The 23,847-nt window shown below is 40.3% G+C and overlaps 2 protein-coding genes across 2 annotated transcripts; both read right to left on the bottom strand.

Moving 5' to 3' along the window:
• Nucleotides 1-2,046: 2,046 nt before the first annotated feature.
• Nucleotides 2,047-2,466, bottom strand: LOC131225465 (auxin-responsive protein SAUR64-like). Its single transcript, XM_058220996.1, has one exon. The coding sequence runs from the start codon at nucleotides 2,464-2,466 to the stop codon at nucleotides 2,047-2,049; it is 420 nt and encodes a 139-aa protein (XP_058076979.1).
• A 19,547-nt stretch (nucleotides 2,467-22,013) lies between these two features.
• On the bottom strand, nucleotides 22,014-23,584 carry LOC131225455 (ketol-acid reductoisomerase, chloroplastic-like). Its single transcript, XM_058220986.1, has 3 exons — nucleotides 23,426-23,584; nucleotides 22,340-22,567; nucleotides 22,014-22,131 (listed from the first exon to the last, which is right to left on the bottom strand). The coding sequence occupies exons 1-3, from the start codon at nucleotides 23,582-23,584 to the stop codon at nucleotides 22,042-22,044; spliced, it is 477 nt and encodes a 158-aa protein (XP_058076969.1). The 3' UTR covers nucleotides 22,014-22,041.
• Between the last annotated feature and the right edge of the window lie 263 nt (nucleotides 23,585-23,847).

The raw sequence follows: 23,847 nt of genomic DNA, 5'->3' as shown, positions 1-23,847 counted from the left end.
GCATACTTTGCTTGTGACTAGCAACATGCTTGTTAAGGATTGTGTTGAGGGTCAAATATTGCATATTATCCCCCAATTATTACTTAGTTTTATGAACATGATAATGCTTAATATCTTATTTTAATCATATTTATGCTGCAAGGTGAATTTAAGAGCTTGGATTGAAAAGGACGCTAAAAACATGAATTTAACGCTCAAGAATCACCAAAGCCAAGGATGGATCTTATGAGACTAAAAATGATTTTTCTTTTATTTTATTCTAGGTTGTCTTCTCCATTTCCTAAGGATTCAACTTCAGTCTCACCAAGTTATTACTGCATCGCAACCCTACACTTGGGGTTGTCAAATCTTGGGTTCAATCAGTTAGCCTAAGGATGGAATGGCTTCCTCTCATTTTACTCTCTTCTATCTCCTTGGTGGATGGATAGGTTAGACCCACTCTTCCTCTATTCCTCTCTTCCTTAAGCTTTGTTCATATTGAGTGATGGAAGATAAGATATGAGAGATGAGAGATGGAAGATGGGAGATGGTTTAGAAATGACGAGGATGGAGTATTTATAAGTAAAGGGTGGCATTTTGATAAATTTTGAAAAGTTTAGGGACTAAAGAAGGCTAGAACAGTTGTGATTGGCTGATTGAATGGGTGTGCCATGTGACACTTTTGGTTGGTTGAATTGGTGGTAAGGAGTGTAGTTTTGGAGAAAACCAGGTGTAGAAGGGTCATTTTGGCTCAAATGGGACTCCCAATGTGGGGTTTGGTTTCTCTCTCCTTCACCTATGCAGTGATAAAATATCGCAAAATTTTCCATGGCAAGTGGTGCATGATCCGCCGCTCATAACGGGCCGATATTTCATCAGGACCCAATGAGGTCTGGGTATCCATCTTTTGCTTTCTTTTGCTTTATTGGGATCTTGAAGTTAAATGGGGATGCGCTTGGGCTTGGACTAGGCTTAAGTTGGGCTTAGTTTGGGCTGAATTTAGCCTTTGGTTTAGGGGTCCCACAGTATTCAGATAAGCTTGTCAGTCTTAGGTGGGGGTGTCTACAATAATGTGGAAAATAACACCGAGAGGAAGGTCTCTTTCCACACTGAGTTTTTGATTGCTACCGCTAATTAAAATATCTTTCACCTAAAGGTTACGGGACCCCTATGGAATAGATGCAATGCATTTCTTTGAGAGAGGCATCTGCCTCGATCAATCATCCTCCCAAAATGCTATTTCCCTGCAACCAACTAACCATCGCAGGTTTTCCTTGGCAATCGCAACGCCCCGCATCACGCTGCTCCAGAACGTGGACCACGACGGCCCGGGAAAGCCTCTTTGTTCCGGTGCTCACATACACAATGTTTTATTTATTTATTATTATTTTTTTATAATTTTTTATAATTTTTATTTATTACACACGCACACACACCCCACACACTCATGCTAGTGGAATTTCACCACCTATGGGTACTCGAACCCTTGACCGGGAGTTGAAACTCCTGAGAGTCTACTGCCCGATCAAGAGTACGGACCCAATACACAATGTTATATGCACGTGGATGGTTCTAATAAGAGAACAGTAATGTCTAATATTTATCATTTTTGGTTAAACATGCATTGAAAGCATATCGATGGATAGCCTTCATCAAATAATTTCACTCACCGAACTCAGATCATCATTTTCTTTTGTACTCCATTAGGCCACTGCTTGGATGGTCATGATTGTCAAAATACAGAGATTTCCATTTTGCACTATCTCAATAATGAGGCCAGCAATTTGGACGATCCTGATTGATGGTGCACATCGAAAATGTTTACATCCATCGTGCATATAGAAAAAACCGAATTACCTGCTAACTAATTGGTCCTCTACCAATGTTTGGATTTCAATTTGCTAAAATGCTCCCAACATCCATTTCTTTTTTAGTGTGGATAAATGAAAATTTCAGCATAGAATATGAAGGAAAGAAATGTTCTATGGAGGAAAAAAGAAAAACGTTGTATAAGAATTTTCAATTGTATACAAATGAAAATTTCAAAGGGGCTACAAAATGGCATCCTTAGAAGCCAGTAAGGAGTACTTGCTGGCTGTTCAGTGCTGAATGTAGCAAGGCAGATAATGAGGACCCGCTGGTTGCAATGGAATCAAGTAATGCTTTGTCTACATCCTTCGAATCACTTCTCCCAATTAATGAGAGAATGTTCTCCATGAAGTTTGCAGGGCATGGCACTATTATAGGCCCAACATATGTTAATCCGAACTCATCTGTGGACATTATTAAGAGCTCCTTGAAGATGGGGTTGTTGAGATACAACATGGGAACCACAAAACGCGTCTTGTTGGTGGTGTACACAACGAAATGCCCCTTATCTGCTAACGATGTGGTTCCCCCACTTGAATCCGCAGCATCATCCTTTCTCGACAAGGATAACCCTCTCCTCCTCCATATGGCCGCTACCTTGGGCCCTTTCCTCGCCATCTCTACAAGCTTCATGGGGTTGATCATGGTTTATGTGATTCGCTAGAAGAGATTTATATCTTAAATCCCTAAGGATGTAATTTGTCTTGTGTAGAAACCAGTGGAAGAGGTTGGTTACATGTATTGAGGGAGGGACACTGCATTTGAAGGGTCTCTTTCTCATGTTGGGTGGGAGAAGATACAATGCCATGTGCTGAATGGATAACATTTTTAGGTTTATGGTGGCCGGGCAAGTGTTTTGGCAGTCAGCTCGTCATGTTCGTCATTGTTAGTTAGCAATACCTTCAATCAATATCGTTTCAGAGAATTTCGTAATTGAGTGGTCCTTGTTCCTCAACAATGCCATTATGTTAAATCCCTGTCGTAGAATGTAGTGTAATCGAAATTAATGAATCTATTAGAAGGAATTACAAAGTATACAAAATTAATAAATTATAGGTTTAGAGCTCATTATTTAAAGGATCATAATTTCATTTTATTTAATTTTATCATCAATCAATTTATTTCAAATTTATTAGAAATTATTTCTACTTTTATCCCTCATGGACTTGAGGAAGCTATATGAAGAGTCCATAGAGCTACGTGGTTTCGGATATTCCATGAGAAAGATGGTACTCGACCTCATCGCATCCTTCCTTGTGTCACATTTAAAGGAGAAAATGGCTTTATCACAACTTACATATCTTATATGATCAATTGGTTTAATATTTCGACCGAGCTTCGCTATTTAATATATAAACAAGAGCCTATTGTGACTGGGTTGGAGGGTCCATGCATGTGGTGTGAGTTTGTAATGTTGAGCGGATCGCGGACACTTTCATGTCCAAGATGAGCCAGAGAAGACCCGATTAGAGGTGGAAGTCATTAAGACCGTCAGAACCTCTTAAAATAGGCATAACTTGCAAACCGGAATGAGTTATTCAATGTACTATATATGATTTTGGGGTAGGACGAACTACTTTAGGCAACCAACCAAGTTGTCCACACCAAATTTGCAAGATTCCATCATATTGATAGTCGAATTCTATGTTTATTTTTGTTTTTACTATTTTTAGTAAGTTTTAGTTTGATTATAACTCTTCATCCGTTGGTCTTTAGGAGTTGTGTCCAACATGAAAAGTGTTTATAAAAATTAGGAGAACGACGTGGTTAAGCCACATAGAACACTTACTATAAATAGAAATTTAACTATTTATAGTAAGTTGTGAATTCTGCGAGTTTTAGTTGTTGTTTAATTCCAAATCTTTTTTCAAAGCTTGGTATCCTTATTTAAATGGTTGTAAATTCGTTTTTATTTATTTATCAATCAAATTATGAATTTTATAGAATTTATTTATATTTTTCTTACTTTTTCCTCGTGGATTCGAGAAGTCGTTATGAGGAATCTAGAGAAGCCTCGTGGATTTGTAGTAATTATCCTTGAGAAAGATGGTGATAGACCTCGTCGCGTTCATCCTGCGTCAGTGTGTAAGTGGTCTACTTGAGAAAAAGTGCCCTCTCAACCAACTCAATACATACAACCTGTGGCCTACTTTTCACGTGGTCGGGCACGCCTTGCACCCAAAATTGATGATGCTGCACCGCATGTGATGGGTCTTTAAATACCTAAACATTGGCAACAGGCAGGATTCTTATTGCCTGTAACCGGATGTGGTCCACATAATCCACCAAGCAGTATTTATCATATGCGGGCTGGCTGTGAAGAGAAAAGATTTCCCGTGTCGTGTAAAATGATTTTGCCCGTTCACGAAGGCCCGCATGCACATGTGTCGCTTTTTCATTTGGACGCCACAGAAGATTACAAGAATCGCCTGTAGTCTGTTACAGGCAACCTTTGTGCCCAACAGCCTACCTAGAAATGAATAGCATCCACCAGATTTCAACCTAAAATTTATATATTTCATTCTCTTGAGCAGATCTTACATGATTTTGGAACAGTTTGGCTACGGTGTGACCTGAAAATTTCAATGACGTTGATGTTCTTTAAAATAAAGATTGTTCTTAAATACCTGTGATGCATCCCATTACATTTCAGGGACACGAATTGCTCAATGCTATGTGAGGCCAACAGAGATGCACGTGACAAATCCACTCCACCCATTAACTTCTCAAGACAACAAGAGGTAAGTCAGCCAAAATTCAGGAAGATCCAAAACTCAGGTGGACCACACCACACAAAAAAGCTAGACTTGAACACTTAGCATTGTAAAATTTGTGGGGGCTATATAAATTTTGGATCAGGATGATATTGTGCCTACATTTTATCTGAATGGTAATAACCCTGTCAACGGTTTGGATGACATGCAAACATCATATTCAGCTCTAGGAAGGTTTCAACATTGGAAGTTTCGGTTCACACTGTTTCGAGTGGGGATCCGAGTTTGGATCTGCCAGATTTTTTGGCTCCTGTCCTAGTGCTATCCGAATAAACTTTTGGATCACACCACACTGAGTTTGGATCCGCCTAATTTTTGGATTCCAGTCCTATTCTTATATTGAGAAGCTCATGGTCAAAGTGAATTTGCCCCATGCCGTTCAGCTAGTGACCTCAACACCAGCCAGTTAGCTAGTGTCAAAGCTATGTGGGCCCAACATGATGTATCATGCACGCCTTCAATTCGTTTCCTATATTATTTAAGGGCAGAATTCAAAAAAGTGATAGATCCAAATCACAGATGGACCATACCACAGGAAAATAGGGTTGACTTTCACCATTAAAATCTTCCTCATGTGGACTGTAATGTTTGTTTGCCATCCAACCTGTTGATAAGGTCACACGGATCTGGATGAAGGGCAGCCACAAATATTTGTTGGATCCAAAACTTCCAGAGCTCTTAAGAAGTTTTTAATGGTAAGCATCCGATCATCACTGTTTCCTATGGTGGGGTCCAACTAAGAGTTGGATCTGCCTCATCTTTAGGCTCGTACCTTAAAATGAGCTGGTAAATGGATGGACGATGTGGATAAAACACATACATCATAATGCAGCCCATGAAGCAATGACACCAGCTTGCTAGTTCGTTTTAGGTTCACCAGCCAAATGGCATCCCGATTTGTCAGGGGCATAACTGAGGCCCCACATAGCTTACGACCAGAGGTACTTCCTGTGGCCGGAGAGCGCACGCAATTTGCTTCCACATTTCAGTTAGGCCGCATATTTGGTGAGAGAGGGGTAATAGCCTAGTGGCTGAGGCCCTCACCGTGAGCCCACCTCTCTATGTATGTGTTGTATATCCCCACTTTCCATGTGTTTTTTCGGATCATTTTAAGCCATGCTCCACATGCAAAGCAGATCCAAATCAGAGGTGGACCACGTGATAGAAAAGCAATAGTGATTGAACAACCACCATTAAAAATCTACTAGGTCACTCTTTGATGTTTATTTGCCATGCAACTGTTGATGAGGTCACCCAAATTAACCTTGATAAAGGTAAAATACAAATGGCAGCTTGATCTAAAACTTTTGTGGCAACCAGGAAGTTTTTAATGGTATACCATTGAAGCTCAGCAGGTTACTTCTCGAGTGCTGATCCTGAGTTACTCCAGCTACCTTGCCGTGCATGATGAACAATCTTACCAAATTTCTGAACTTTAAATCCAGCTTGTGGCAAGGAGATTTTTTATTTTTTTTGGTAGGCGAGTTACATTTATAATGGAGATATCAAATATCAACATTCCAAAACGATTAGATCATCAAATAAGTGCAAAATACATCATGTTTACATTTCCAAAATTGAAAAAAAATAAAAATAAAAATAAAAATGGAGGAAGAAGAAGAAGAAAGAAAGAAAGAAAGAAAGAAGCTATGATAAGGACATCCATCAATGCCTACAGGCTCCTCGAGGCTAGTAGTGTCCTAAAGACATAAGGAAAAGTGGATGTAAGCGGCAAGCTCATGGATCATACTGCTTGCCAGAAGGTGAACATGACTTATCATGGACCTTCATCAATCACGAACGATATCTCACACACATGCATAAAAACTACCACTACACATGTTAAGCATGTTATCACATGCATGATATCATAAGTAGGCATGCTATAAGAAAATACATAATAGATGGTCGAGTCATAGTGTGTAGTATTGCGATCTGATAGGGGCCTTGCACCAACGGCCATAACCCATGTTAGTATCATACCTAACGTGCGAAGTAGTTCTGGGATGATAGACTCATAATATCGATTAGTCATATAATTATTTGGCACCGTGGCCCACTAATATGTGCACCTGGGCTATATTTAAGTAATGACAATCATGAATGCATGAATGTATGAATACATACTTGTCCACATGACACATCTGTACCATCATAGCAAAACCATATATGTAATCAAAATCTTAACTTCAATGCCATTCTGTCACAATATCCCATATATATGGATTTCGGTCATACTTGGGATTAGGACTAAGTCTCCACGTGATGGTGTGGGTTACTATAATGCCTTGAAAAATTCACCATACTCAATCCTAACATATACACGGGTTTAACTGTCAATGAACCGTGCAAGTTCACATAATTACCCTTAAGAGCTATAGAATGCGACCGACCACTTAAATCTTAGGCCTAACCGTAACTTAATCAAGATAACTGTCAATGAGCCATGCAAGTTCACTTAATTACCCTCAAGAGCTCCATATTTTTAATATTTATATACACTTTTTAATCCGTTGTTAGTGTGTGCCTTGTAATTGGTAATTTTACGATATATAGAGTTGTTCGTATGTTTTTATTGGTATATTTGTTGGAACTAACTCTTTGTAAAATACTAACAAAAATGGAAAAAGAAATCAAGTCCCACCAAAATAATAAATTCTGTCTTGCAGGGCTTGTTTATTGTTGCAGGGATTGATGAGATAAAGGGAGTAAGTATAAGGTAGCATTACAAGTGTTATATTTCTTGAGTCCTGTATTTAAATTTGTAAATCATTATAATCTTGGGTATGTAATATTTTGTATTGTATTGGTATATTATTATTATGGACTATTACATTGTGTAGGTTAGGTTATTTATTTATTTATTTTTATTTTTATTTTAATGTAATTGACAAAGGGTGAAACTGTTAGTGCACTGATTTATAAATCATATTTGTCAACCACATGAGTTCTTGAATTATATAGTTAGTTAAGACCTTGGAAGCTTCGTAATCTAAGAAATATAAAAGAGCCTACTATGACTGGGTTAGAGGGTCCATGCATGTGGTGTGAGTGTGTATAAATGGTCTCCTTGAGAAAAAGTGTCCTCTCAAGCAACTCAATACAACCTGTGGCCCACTTTTTAAGTGGTTGCGCACGTCTTGCACCCAAAATTGATGACGCTGCACCCCATGTGATAGATCCTCAAATACCAAAACATTGCCAATGGTCAGGATTCTGATTGCCTGTAACCGGATGTGGACCACAATCCACAAGCTGTGTTGATCAGATACGGGCTTGCTGTGAAAAGAAAAGATCTCCTGTGATGTGTAAGATGATTTTTCCCTTTCCATTACTGCCCGCATGCGCATGTATCCCTTTTTCATCTGGACGCCACAGAGGATTACAGGAATCCCCAGTTAGCCTTCGTTACAGGCAACCTGTGTCCCCAACATACTATCTAAAAATCAATATCATCCACAGGATTTCAACCTGAATTTTATCTATTTAATTCTCTTGAGCAGATCTTAACATCATTTTGGAAGTCTGGTTACGGTGTGACCTGAAAATTTCAATGATCTTGATGTACTCAAAAAATGTTCTTAAAAAATGTCCTAACTAGTGTCAAAGCTATGTGGGCCCAACATGATGTATGTGTTTCATGCATGCTCTCCATTCAATTTTTATTTTTATTATTATTTTTTTATATCTTATATAAGGGCATGATTCAAAAAAGAGGTAGATCCAGATCACAGATGGACCACACCACAGGAAAATAGTGTTGACATCTACCGTTAAAATCTTTCAAAGGTTGACTGTAATGTTTGTTTGCTATCCAATCTGTTGATAAGGTCACGCAGATCTGGATGAAGGGGAATCACAAATATCAGTTCGATCCAAAATTTTGTTTGCTATATTAGGAAGTTTTTAATGATAAGAATTCAATCCTGATTGTTTCCCATGATACGGTCCAACTAAGATTTGGATCTGTCTCATCTTTGGGCTCAGGCAATAAATTGAGCTGGTAAAATGGATGGACGACGTAGATAAAACACATGCTTCGTAGGGTGGCCCATGAAGCTTTGACACCAGCTTGCGGGTTGGGTTCTGGGTCACCAGCCAAATGGCGTTGGGATTTGTCAGGAGCATATCAGAGGCCCCACATGGCTTCCGAACAGAGGAACTTCCTGTGGCCGGGGAGCACACACAATTCTCTTCCACATTTAAGTAGGGCAGCAGATTAGGTGAGGCAGAGGGGAATAGATTAGTGGTTGAGGCCCTCACCGTGGGCCCACCTCTCTATTTATGTGTTGTATATCCCTACTTTCCATACATTTTTTCATATCATTTTAAGGCATACTCTGCATATGAGGCAAATCCAAATCTCAGGTGGACCACATGACACAAAAGCTGAAAAATAAGCTATAAATGTCTTAGGGGAGTTGAATAAGACAATACCAAATTCTTCAAGATAATGTGTAATAAATTAACAATTAATCTCAATCGTTTAAAGTATTGAAACCTTAATTCTAAATAATTCGTAAGACAACCGTCACCTAAAATATTTAGACATGACAACCTTATTTCACATCTTTGACATCAATCTTTCAAACTAGTAAAAGACAATGAAATAAATATAGTATTTAGAGATAATGAAATAAATAATCACAACCAATGCACAAAGAGTTATAGTGGTTCGGTACTTAAACCCACACCTATTTCATTCTTAAAATTATTACCCTCGTAATATTGGCTTTTACTATTTTAAGGTTTTTATAAGTTCACATTAACAGCCTTATACAGTTCTTGTGATTTTCATGGGCTCACCTAAAAAAAAAAAAAAAAAATCCCTTTATGATTTTCACGGGCTTACCAAAAAAAAAAAAAACCACTAAGATTTTCGAAATATTTCAAAAAAAAAAAAAAAACCAAATGAAACAAAAGTAAATACACGGTACCGATTTAAAAATGTAACCAAAGTTTGATTGTAGTAATCCTCTTTCTTGGTATTTAATGAAGCAATATATGTTCAATCAGAAAGAATATAGGGATCTAATGTATTTTCATTGAATAAAAAATAACTCTAATGTTGCAAATTCAATTATCTAAATCTCGAGTATTGATTACTCTATTAAATATGATTAAAGCTAACTTGAGAAAGAGAATACAATAAGCTAAACAAATATTAGAATTACCACACAGATTGTCACACCCCGAAAATCTACACCCGAGTACAGAGACCCCTATCTTGAGTTCTCGGGTGTTAACCCAATGAGAATGCACACATGACCTCATTCAGATTTACATTCATTCCGCACACGGATAATCATAGTGACGCAATTCACTTAGCGGATCCAAAGCACGATAGAGATAACGAAAGATTCAGAATAGTAGAGCTAATAATTAAAAATACGATTTCAATGGTGGTGATCGCCCAAAATGGGGATTATATAAGACACAATATAAATACCCAAGATGGTTAAAGTGTAAAGCTTTCAGTTTACGTCCATTTCTCCAAAACATATCAGCGTTTGCACAACCCAATATAAGCCTACCTTTCTGAGGTCTCACTAGTACCTGCATTAATGATACGTCTTGTTGGTATTTTAAAACACCGTCCCAGGTGGGAGTGAGTAGCCAACTCAGTGGTTCCATTAGTTCTAAGTTACACATGTTATCAACCCAATCAGAGTATATAATAATAAAATAAGAAATCAAATATTTCCTAAATACTTTTGTTAAATGCGCATATGAAGATATGACATGATACATGCTTTCACTATTCAATACTCCCTTAACACGCGACCTGGCCACCTAGTTCGCAAATGACAACACTTCCTCAACATGTGACTTCGATGCCTGTTTCGCCACATTCTAAATTAATGTAATGCGATGAATGATCATTTTAGCCAAGTAATTATTAAGTTTAATTTATTTAGCATATTAGCGAAGCTAGGATACCGACGTTATATCATCAGTCCTTATCCGGATCATGTGGCTCGTTGCCGCACGTAGCGACTCCTTACCAGCGTCCCTTAATCCAAATTTTGTCACGTCTCAAATTCGAAAACCGGGCTCACAAAATTCTCGATTGCCAAATCCGGTGCCGACAGCTTCCTTAGTACCCAATTCTTGGCTCCCAGCGCTCATACGCCTGATGCCAATCCTGGGATCCTATAAGGAGGATTTTCAACACAAATTTATCTCATAAGAAGCATAACCACAAGTATACCTAAATCATAAGAACTACATTATCATCACATATCCACTAATATAAACATTTGAATACAGTGCTGAAAGGAAAATACATATATAAAAAATCAAAGCTCCAAAAGGTGGCTGCATGCTCCATGCTCAATGATGCTACAACCTAACGTCACCTGCACACATCTATTGAGTAGTGTAAGTGTGTGAGCAGTATATGCGTGCTCAGAATATAATATCAGAGTAAACGAAAATACTGGTAAGTCCATCAACCATACAATATCAGAGTAAGCAGAAATACTGACAAGTCAATAAAAATATCAACCTTAACCAGGATATACGATGAAAAGACATAGCAAGTCAATGTCATATACTAAGAAAGCAATGTAAATCGGCTATGTAATGTAGAAATATAATAAACCAGATATTAGATATCGAGGATGTAATACAATATGCAATTTGAAAGAGCTATGAATACCATCAGCATCATTTAGATCATATAAATGTAGAAACATAGCAACCCAAAATGCCATATGCCGAGGATGTAATGTAATATGCAATATGTGATGCGTATGAAATGACCAAGCTGCGGTTTGAAGTCGGAATGATAGTACGTGGTATCGCAGGCTATGGGGCCTATCACAAAGACTTCTATCCAAACCAGTCTCATACCTAAATTTGGATAGATGGACTCAATGTAGTAAGCTCCTGATCTCAGGTTAGTCGCACGCCCCAACCGAAATCCTAGTCATTGCAAAAGTACACATAACAACTAGTTGTGCACTGCCAGTCCGAGTGTATAGTGAATGAATGAATGAATATAATACTAAGTATGCAACTCCTGCTCTACAAATCGGTACTATACATCTCTGGAATCATCGCCGAGGTTTAATATACTGTAATGTTTCGAAAAAATCTGTACAAGGACCCGAGTACCACCTCTGGCAGAAATCACTAAGGACCGTATTATGTGAAAATTAGACGAAAATTAATTAAGTACTAAACTAAATTAGTCGGTAGATTAGCTTGAAGCACTATCTATACAAATAGCAGGACCCAAAACCATCAAAATTGTTGACTCAACATTATGTAAAAACCTAGGAGGAATCCCAAAAGCCAGTCGCTCTTAAGAGCATATTGAAACTCCGTATTGGACCTGGACCTCACGTCAGAAGTCCGATGACCGCGAAACTATAGGGTTATGATCGCCTTATTGGGCTTGACAACCATCGCAGGAATCGAGCCCAGATGGTGTCCCGAAACGCACAACTTGAGTCCTAAGTGAAGTGTGTGAGAAATGCGAATATTCTTAGAAAAAGTATTGAAACTTAAGTGAATTGGACCATTGGCTTGCGGGTAAAATTGAAGACTTTAAACCGTCAGATTCTGACCGAACTTCACCCATGGATCAGAAAAATTTCCCTACACATATCTGTATACTTGTGGCCCTGATCAAGTGACAACGACCGTTGATCTGATGCAGGTCCTTCATGATTAATCGGCCTATCCAAATGCGCTGAAATCGCATCCGGACCTAGATCCATTGTCAGGGAACTTACTCTGTGACATAGACAGGTAATGGACCCCCAGATGAGCCCCATTCGTCAGAAACAGTTGCCCTTTGGCTATAACCTAAGTATACCATGGCCCTGGGGCCATTTACACCAGTTTTGGGCCTATATAATGCCCTTAAACCACCCAATTTCTATTCCATACGAATTTCTCTAATCCTAAGAGCAAGAAGAGAGAAAAGAAAAGAAAAGAGTGAGGAGAAGAGAGAGAGAGTTCGGGAGATCATTGCCGGGATTCACTCTCACTACTCCTCGAGCTGATTCGCCTCTCCACATCGCTACACAACTCGTTTCAACTACGATTTGGGTAGGAAACCCTAACCATAATATTAATTTAGGAATCCAAATAGAGTAATCGACGAAATAGCTAATCTATTTCAATATTTAGGTAACTGTTGTTCTGTATACGGGAGCGTAGGATTTGAACTGAGTTCGAAATGAGCAATCTGACGAAAGGTGCAGACTATAAACGTTCAGGTTGTGGTTTTCAAGGCTTTCAATGTCAGCTAATGATTTATGTCTGACTTGATTGCTGCCATATAATCTTAGTTACGACGTTTTCGATAAATTATACATGTGTAAACTATGTTGAATATAAGATGCATTCCATGTGTTTGTTGAAATGTTTGAATGAGTGTGAAATCCTAATTTGTGCTTGTCATGATTTTTAATCTAAGATCCATGTATGTTATATGCTTTATAACCCATGTTGTGTAATGAATTGTTATGGTTCATGTCATAACTAATCTAGTCTACGTAATTAGTTATGTGTAGTCTAAGTGTTTGATAAAATGTCTGAATAAGAAATTGTTGATGAAATGTATTAAATAAGGGTATTGAGATGGAATTCTCAATTACCTTACCCATATGTATATTTCCTTCATGAAATCTTAATTTCGACTACGCAAATTATGAATGAAATGCAATGTTTGGTAACATGTTGAATATGCTTGATGAAATGCTCAAATGAGATATTGATTTGAATTGTTTGTTAAATGCTGATATGACTTTCACATGTATTTACATGCTACATCTAAGTAAGATTGGGACTGCAACGTAATCTAGGCAATCGGTAATGATTTTCATTGAGTGGCCGAATTCGTCTCGCTACATTTGATACGTTCGATGAATTCGGGTCGTACGATGCTTATCGACAGTGGTTAGGCCACAGGGAGTTCTTACGCGCTCCATGTCGATTAATTCGGCGTGCGCCTGTACCAATCGAACTTGTCTAATAAACTGATTGACCTATTGTGTGTTTATCATGTATGGACATTACTGTTTGAATCTAAGGTACCACTTACCAATGTAAAGACCCGTTTCAACCATAATACCACAATCCGCTAAGACTCGTGAGTCGGGCATGGTGATATGGGACACCGTGGTCGAGCTATCGACCTACGTTGGGGTGACGAGCCTCCCCATAGTGACCAGTGAGCAACCCAAACTCGTAAGCTGAATATGGTGGTATGGGACACTGTATTCGAGCTGTCGGCCTACGCTGAGGTGATGAGCCTCCCCGTAGTGACCTCGAGTATAAACTCTTGAATTTGCCTATCCACTGCTTTCATTAGAGGTGATGCCCTACAACTTGCATATCGTATGTGATTAACTAGGATTGATGGGTTAATGATGTAAAGAGAGGTACCTTAGCTTTCCAAATCTGCTGTATGAATAAGCCTAATTAAGTACTCAGCTAACACGACCATGCACCGCATTGCATGTGCTTTGGTGAGGAAGTGCACGTTTAGGGAGTTTGCCATGCATGAATGGTTGATGAAGTCGCTTGAGGGAGCTTTGTGCGAGGGCATGCACCATTACTGCACACCATCTCTGCATTAACAAGAGTAACTAGGAAGTGATTGTTGTATTGCTTTATCATTACTGCTTGATTAAATTGATAACATATTAACATTTACCTTATAGTACGACTGAGTTGATCACTCACTCCCACTCTGGGACGGTGTTTTAAAACACCAACCAGACTCTGTTATAGACGTAAGTGATAAGGATGTATATGCAGCGGAGTTGGACTTCATAGACGAGGAGGAAGAGTTCTCCTATGTTCAACTCTCTGACAGGTCTATGTAGACCTTATGTTGCTTCAATGAGATTACAGGGATACACGGATTAGCTGGATACTCCACATTTTGACATTTTGTTTATTTTAAACCAATACATGTATAAATTTCAGCCCGGTTATATGATCATACTCCAGAGGTTGTTGAACCCTTGCTTGTTTAGATATATATGTATTTCAATCTTCCGCTTGTTAAATTTAATTATATCTGGAGTATGATATGTTGTTTTAATATAATCCCCCTCATGTTTAATGCACTAATATGGACAACACTTAAACATCTTTATCTATGTTGCATAAGTGATGTGTTGAATCTCGGGAATTGAGCTTTGCTCAACCCTTGAAATTCGGAGCGTTACATACACTCTACACCAGCTTGCCGCCCCATCAAGCGCATAACTAGATAAGTGGAAGAGACCTCACTATCCGCCTACCAATATTGGCTCGGCTCATCGATAGCGGACCCATTTACGAGCTGGTCAGACTCAACTTAGCATTGCCTACTCCCTCAGGCGAGTAAGGCCACACCCCCTCCCAATCGACCACGACATAGTGGGAAATGCGGCCTCCTAGTATTCGACACTCGGGTGCTCATGTATCCACTTGGTTTCGACATTGGGGCGTCCTCTAGTACCAAGAGGGTTTAGAGATTTTCACCCAGAGCCATCTATGGCAGGCCGATGCTAATAGCATATTTCTGATGTCCCATCTGGCCATCCACGATATGCCTGTGGAGGCTACGACCCTGATGTCGCTAGGGCGTACAGTAATCACAACACACAATGTAAGATGCATGAGTCATACAATCCAGTGATGCATCAATCCTGCGCATACCGTGCGCTCATGTGAGATAACCTCCGCCTATTAGGGAGTCTCATAACAACCTGCCCAATGACATATGCAATGGTCAACCACATCTCATAACAAACATGCAGATGATGCGTATGTGCATGTATCATGATGCTATGCTGTCACATACTCATAATCGGTACCAATAACTGGCCTCGATAATCAGCATCGACAGTCGGCCTCGACAATGTGGACATTTAACCACATTGCCCCCAAGGAGTGGCCCACATAAAGCCTAACGTATAGTGGACCCATGGCCTCACAAAGGGCCTAATATATAACACCATGGACCCCACTCAAGGGCTTAATACACATCACGATGGGCCTCTCCCATGAGCCTAACATACATCACAATGGACTCCATCACCTGACCCTCAAATGCATCGCAATGAGCCTCATCACATAGGCCTAATATACATCACAATGGGCCTTCAACATGAGCTGAATACACATCACAATGGGCCTTAAATACGGGCTACATATACATCACATTGCGTCTCGTCAATCGGCCTCGATAGTAAGAATCATCCTTGATAATCAGAATCGGCCTCAATAATTGGAATTGACCTTGACAATCAGAATCGGCCTCGATGATCGGCGTCACAATCGGAATCGGCCTCGACAATCGAAATCAGCCTCGATAATCGAAATCAGCCTCGACAATTAGAATCGGCCTCGATAAACGGAATCGACCTCGACAATCAGAATCGACCTTGACAATTAGAATCGGCCTCGACAATCAGAATTGGTAATCGGCCTCTATGCAAGGTGAGATTCATGGATGGACAGCCAATGATGGACCAAGCAATATCAATGGGGCCCAATCGTTTAGAGTAACCCACTAGAGAATGATGAGAATGGGCCTAACCAGGCCTAATGGAAGGTCACAATGTGAATGTTTAACCATCATTGCCTATCAATGTAGACATTTAACCAACATTGCTCCCAAAAAGTGGCCCTCATATGACTAAACGTATAGTGGGCCCATGGCCTCACAAAAGGACCTCATTACATAGTCCTCGCATATATCACACTGGGCCTCATATATGGGCCTCAAATACATCACATTGGGACTCATTCAAAGGCCGCAAATACATCACAACGTACCACAACCTATGGCCTCATGTACATCACAATGGGCCTTGCTAGATAGTCCATAAATACATCACAATGGGCCTTACACAGGTATAATATACATCGCATTGGGCCTCACTCATGTGGGCCACACCAATGGGCCTCATCAAGTGGGCCGCTTCAAAGGACCGCACCAATGGGCTCATATACATCAAGTGGGCCGCATCAATGGGCCGCACCAATGAGCTTCATAAACATCAAATGGGTCATGTATAGCTAGCAGGTGGGCCCGGCAGAGTAGGTGGGTCCTGCGTACACGACAGGTGGGCCTTATGAATCCCAAAATGGGCCCCACCAGCTGGATATACAATGCATACATTACGGTGAGTCCCACGGATGGACTGTATATACGAAACACATATATGATGTGGGACCCACATCCCTGAACAAGACAGCACGAACAAAACACGTTCATCATATGTGGGCCCCATATAGATGGACGGCATGGAATACAAAACATACATCATAGTGGGTTTCCACAAATGAATGGCGTGGAATACAAAACATACATCACAGTGGGCGTCGTCCAGATGAACGGATGGTGTGGAGGTACCCCACATACATTAAGGTGGCCTCACACCACCCGTCCAGGTGGACAGTTTAGATATAACACATACATCATGTACGGGCCCCATAGATGGGTGGTCTAGATGCAATACAAATGGACGGCGTTGATGAAACGCATAATCACGGTGGGGTCCTCTGTCCCTGCTGGACAGTGCTGGACTCCACACGTGTGGGTCCCACCGTCCAGCCAGGTGGACGGAGGAGATGTAGCACATACCTCGTGCGTGGGACCCACAGGTCTTGCTGACGTTACAACTACATGGGGCTAGCCCACCGTCCATCAAACGGACAATCTGGATAGTAAACAGATGGACGGTGTGGGTGAGATCCAAAGGTTAGGTGGGTCCCACGTGGATGGACCACCACATCTATATATATTATCTTTATTATATTATTATTATAAAAAATCCAATGTCCAGATGTTTGGATGTCTAGACGGACTGACGGTGGGATGGAGCCCACAGAACTTGCTGACGGTCCAGTAGCTGCATGCTGCTGGATGTCCAAATGATAGACGACCTGGATTCAATGCTCGCACGAGGTGGGTCCACACGTGTGGGACCCACCAGTAGCTTTAGATAAGCTGATATTTGTGTCTTCCTCCAATCAGGCCTATCCAAATAGTGGGCTCACTCGGAGGACAGCATGGATAAAATACATTCATCATGGTGAGATCCATCCGGGTGGGCCACACGACCACATCACCACTAAAGAAATGAAAGAGGGAGAGACAGAGAGAAAGACGGTGTAGTGGAGGGACCCCGCCACTATGGGCTCCTCATATGATTACAACACATACATCAAATTTGGTCCCATCACAAGTGGGTCATCAAATTGAAAATCAACGGTGGATCACCCACATTTGGCCTCCTTCTTTAGCTCCTTGGACTCCTACGCTCCTTGTTTTTTATCTTGATGGAGGTTGATGAAGAATGGAGGGTTGAGATGGGAGATGAGAGAGTGGGAAAGTGGGCCACACTTTTTTTGGGAGAGCTTAGACGTTAGGTGCTTGCTCTTGGGAATTTGGAGAATGAAGATAGAAATGAGAGAGAGAGAGAGAGAGAGAGAGAGAGAGAGAGAGAGAGAGAGAGAAGTAATGGATGAAAAGAGGTGGATGGAGTGGGTGTTGTAAGAAATGGGGATGGAAAGGCATGGGTTGGTTTGAAATTTGTGGAAAGGTGGAATGGGTGGGGAGAGAGAGAGAGTTGACTTGGGGAAAAGAGGGAATGGGTGTTTGTACTTGGGATAGGGTGAGGTGGCTTTGGGGTATGGAGGATGTACTTGACTTGATTGATGTGACGGGTCGTAGAGATTCTCTCGAAATTCGCAACGCGCGACATTTCTTCGGAATGAACGCGGGCCCACATCTCTTAGCCTGGGTATCGCATCGGCGTGCGAAACGTGGTGTTGGAACCACAGCGATGGCGTGGTCGCTAGGGTACAAGTTTTGGGTCGAATCGATTCCGGTTTGCAGAACTCGACTTAAAATAGCGCGCAAATGTCGAGTATAGGTCGAGGGTTGCCGAAATTCGACCGAGAGGATCGTGGAAGCGTACGGAACCGTACGGTCTAGGATACGGGCCTCATAAGGTGTCACCCATTTATCTTATAAATTAATAATTCTAAAGGTACGGTATGATACATAAATGTATGAGGATTAACCCGGTATGGGTCGTCACCCAAATCGAGCATGATCACTCAGTTCCGAGGTTGTAACAGCCCACAACACGCTGCCCTGACCGACCAAAGCGCTATTTTCGAAGACCGACTGATCCCATATTAAGGATCTGGATAACAACCCACGCTCGGACCACAGCCCGGATGAACAGTGGTTAGGGTGTTACAGAGGTACAGGCTTATCACATAAAACCAAATCACCACAAGGAAAGGGCTTGTCACCCAATTCCATTCATGCCTAGGTCGTTCGAACGGTACTCTGTCATGGAACCATCGGCCGAGTAATTTGACGGAAGCCGTTTGAACAATGATTTATCACCTCCATTAGTGCTCACTAGTTACCATGGGGAGGCTCGTCACCCCAGTATAGCTCGATAGCTCGGACACGGTGTCCTATACCACCATGTCTGACTCATGAGTCTTAGTTGCTTACTGGTCACTACAGGGAGGCTCGTCACCCCAGCGTAGGCCGACAACTCAGACACGGTGTCTCATACCACCATGCTCGGCTCATGAGTCTTAGTGGGATCGTATCGTACTAACGGTTATGAATGGACACATCCATTGAGAACGAGGTATCCTATATTTTATTTAATTGTGTCATACATTGTGAACGTACATGATCAGTTGGCTAATGAGCTAATTTCATTGACATGGGAGAACCATGATGCAACTGGCATTGGGTACAAGCATCCTGTGTAGTCCAGCTACTGTCGGTCATCCGTGTTCAACCTATATTGATTGAACAAGCTTAGGGTGGCCGCCTTAACTTGGGCCACTCCTCGATTTAGGCAATTTACCGACTGACTCAATATCCTAAGTAATTTCATACATCACTAAGAGTTAACAATTCATCAGAAAATCATAATAAGGTTTCATATGAAACCTAAATTTAACAACACAACTACCTATGCATTTCATCGAACATGTGAGCATCAATAACATAATATCATCACTTAGGCATTTCATCAAACGTGTGATCATTAATAAAAACCAAACATTCGCATAGGCATTCCATCAAACATGTGAGCATCAACAAAATAACACATTCATTCATTTAGGCATTCTATCAAACATATGGGCATCCATAACCAAGTAATAACATGTGTTGTGATCAAATCAATGTGTGAACATGTTAACATATACCAACCTATCTACAAACAACAAAATCATTAATCGAGACCCTCAAGGGTCGATAAATGAAAACCTAGAAATAATGGTTCTCACCTTTAAGAAAGAATCTTCGATTTTGAGCTCCTAGGGTTTGGATTTGGAAAAAATCACAAATTCTTATACACATACCAAGAACTATGTGAGATTCATGCAATTCATCATTAAAAAAAAAAAACTCAGTTGGAACATAGGATTTGTTTCTTACCTTTCAATCGCGAGTGGGGTGGATTCGGTGGAGGAAAATGATCGATGCTAGGGCTTTGATTGGAAGAAACCAATGAAGGGAAGCACCAAAAACTCCTAACTCCTACTCTCACTCTTCATCTCTTCTTCTTTCTCTTTTTCTATCTCTCTCTCCTTTGAAAAATGCAAATTCGTATGGAGAGATGGGGTGCCCAAATGAGGCCCTTATATTATTCGAGAAGTTATGCAAATGGCTTAAAGGGCTAGGTTTTCATTATACTAGCCCTATGGGAGAGTGTTTCTAACCTCTAGGGCCCATTATGGGGTGTACATGTTGATATACACCGTATGATAGTTAGCCCTAATGATGATCTACGTATGGATATGATCGCTCGCCATTTGGATGCGCTGATTGACGGGTATGATCAAAAGTCTGTTCAATGGTCACCGATAGTCGATCAGGGCCACGGCTATACGGATGTGTGGAGAAATATCTTTAGTTGATACCTTAACTTTGGCCATGAATTGACGATCCAAAAGTTAAGTTTCAAGCTTTAGCCTAGGGTATTTGCGCATTTCAAGCACTCGGCCTCTGGCCGAAATTGCAAAGTTCTGGGTACTATCTTAATTCTCCACCCGCAATGGATGTCAAGCTCAGCAAGACGGGCATTATTCTATAGTTTCGGAACTAGTGGCCCACTAATGAGCGGTATAGAGCTTGTTCAGAAAATCGAGGCATTTTTGGAATGAATTAGGTATCAAGATTTCTTGTGTGCAATTATTAAGGTTTGGATTAGCTAAGTTCATGGTGTGACCTATTCGTAACCAGTGGAAATGACGATTCGATTGTAATCACTCTACACCGTCAATTCTTAAGCTAAAAGTATATTGACTTAGTTTCATTTATTAATTAAGATCCGACCCCTAATTGTTACAGCTTTTGGCAGGTCTTTATTTAGTTACGGTCATCTAGAATTGGACCCTACGTGAATAATCCCCGAGGCTAAGCTCGATGTTTAAGTGATCGGGCGAATTCGTTGGCTTTCTACGATTGATTAATTGGATTTGTACAGTTCTTTACTAGTACAGGTTAATAAGCGATAACGTAAGCTACACTACCAAAAAAACAGGGCAACGCCAATGGCTAAAAACCGTCGGCATTGACCTTCCCCGACCACTTTTAGCCATCGGACAGTCCGTCAGGGAAAGGGCGTGGGCGTTACTCGCCGACGGATTGAAGCCGTCGGTGTCTACAATGGCTAAAACCAACTAAAATCATAGGCATTTCCGATGGCTGTGGAGGACGGAAAAAACCTCAGCATTTTCGACGGTGAAAAGCCGTCAGCGTTTCTCATAAATTAAAGACTTGTAATTAATTGCATAATGTTACATGAAATCACATATTTTATAAATATGTCCACATTCATAAAAAACATAGTACTAATAGCGACAAAATATAAACTTAAGCACAACAGAGAGATGATCCTAACCATTCCAAATGCATTTCATCGGACAAATACATAATGAGTAATTATGTTACTAATTGCAGACAAGAGAAACAGATCACTGTTTTTTATCTTATTCAGGGACTAATCTTCGAATATCTTTCAATGACTACTCAAATCACCGAAAGAAAACAAGCCTAAAAGAATAAAACATTCCATTAGAATAGATCTTACTCATTTTAAACAATCTAGGATTTAAAAAGAGAGGTAGGCTGTAACCAAACAAGAATGTTGCAACAATGCAACGTGGACTCAGATATGTATACCTGTTTTGGACATGGGCAACAGTATTTTCTCTAAGGAAATACAGAATTAGACACAAGGTCGTGGAAAAGCCACCATGCCCACGTCTTTGTGCAGGTTATATTGATATTGTAGTAAAATGGCAAAATCAGATAGATAGCACTTACAATGAATTTTTGTTATCCTTTCCAAGGCAAAAAAGAAGAAAGAAGAAGCATGAGCTCACCACGCTCCCCAAAAATGTCACTCTTGCACTATTGCTCCAATTTAGTGGCAAATGTAAATGGAGAACCAAGAGCAACTGACCATCCAAGGGCCACGTTTGTAGCTCTACCATCAACATCCTGCACAACAAGATACAAGATGTCAGACAACATGCTGTTAAAATAATACCCAGGCTAACACCACATGTATGAAACTGGATGATAGTTTCATGATAGTAGGCTCTGTATAGTGTAATATCTAGTTACCAATGCTTACAGAGATGATAATTAAGAAATAGAGCCAGCTATGAATAAGCAAGGTGATGCACAGAAAACTTAAAAACCAGACCTGGTGGACAGCAAAGCTAGAATTGATTCCTGCACCACTTATCTCCTTGCCCTGAACGCACAATCTCCTCACAGATGGACCCATTCCCTTGGGGCATACAGCAATCACACTAATGTTCTTGGGGAAATCAAGCCCCGAAGACTGTAGATGTCCAAGAAGAAAGCCATGAGAAAGCCCAAGGATGCTGTTTGGTTTCATGTGAGAAAAGATTTTCTCGTAATTATCTGCCTGTAACAAAGGCCTAGAATTAGAAAAAATTCCACAAACATTCAGTTGTTAAGCTTCATAAGGTTGTGGATGAGCACACATGCACAAAATGCATCTGAGATCCAAATCATGCATATTTAATAAATTTCGGGTGCATTATTAACAACAATTTTCAAGAAGTACTACACTTCAAAGCTTGAATCAAATGCAAATTATTAGAGAGATTAATATTCATATATAAAGATGTTAGCACAAAGGTGCATAGCTTCAAAAATTCACTCAACTATATGAGACAGGTTAATGATTAGATACATGCAGCATCACCTGATATAAAGAAGCTTTCACTGCTGCAGAGTTGCAATGGGTTATTATTTGATCGGAAGCAACCAAAATCACAATTTTGACAAAAAAAAAAAATTCCAGATATTTCACAAGTTAGTCAAACAGCATGCTACAAATTGTACCTGGATGGTGGACAAGTACAGGAAAACATGTGCCAGAATAGCATACAAAAATAACATACAAGTACGCCAGGAGCAGCATGGGTAAGCAGCAGTAGATTATGTTAAAATTAAGGCCTTGTTTAGTAGACGCCTGAAAATGACTTTATTTAACAGTAATAACATATTAGAGATCTTAATATCTAATACATGATGATTTCATATTAACAGTAATTGTGCATGAAAGATCAAGATCTCTACCACATAATTATTGTTAACTAAAATGAGATCGAACTCATTTTTACGTGTCTACAAAACAGGGCCTACGAATTGTTCTTCTTCTTCATTTTTTCTGAATGGCATATTAGAATTACTCAGATAAAAGGTTGAGTTCCCAATACAGGTAGGAATCTGATTCTCAAGCCCATGGGGTTCTAACCTGTGCGGCATCAGAAATCAATAGCAACAAAAGATCATTGCCTGAAACAGTTTCCCAAATGTCACCCAGGGTTCCATTCTCCTCACTAAATCCAGCAGCACGCACTTCGCCAAAAGAGCGAGAGCCTTTCCTCAGCCCAACCTGCGCAAAGGCAAACATAATGAATTTTTATAAATTTTGCATGGTGAGGACCTCTCTCTCTCTCTACACACACACACACACACACACACACACACACACACACACACACACACGCACACGCACACTAACACCTCACTCAAACCCCATGGTGGAATTTCACCACAAAGGGTACTCAAACCCATGACCTGATGTTGAGACTCTTATGAGTCTACCGCCGAGACATGAGTAAGGACCCTCAGAGGAATATGATGGGCTGTTTTCTTTTCAATAATTCATCCAAA

Source organism: Magnolia sinica, chromosome 2 (genome assembly GCF_029962835.1).
Source record: "Magnolia sinica isolate HGM2019 chromosome 2, MsV1, whole genome shotgun sequence".
Classification (NCBI taxonomy): Eukaryota; Viridiplantae; Streptophyta; class Magnoliopsida; order Magnoliales; family Magnoliaceae; genus Magnolia; species Magnolia sinica.
This window is presented reverse-complemented; position numbering and strand designations above follow the sequence as displayed.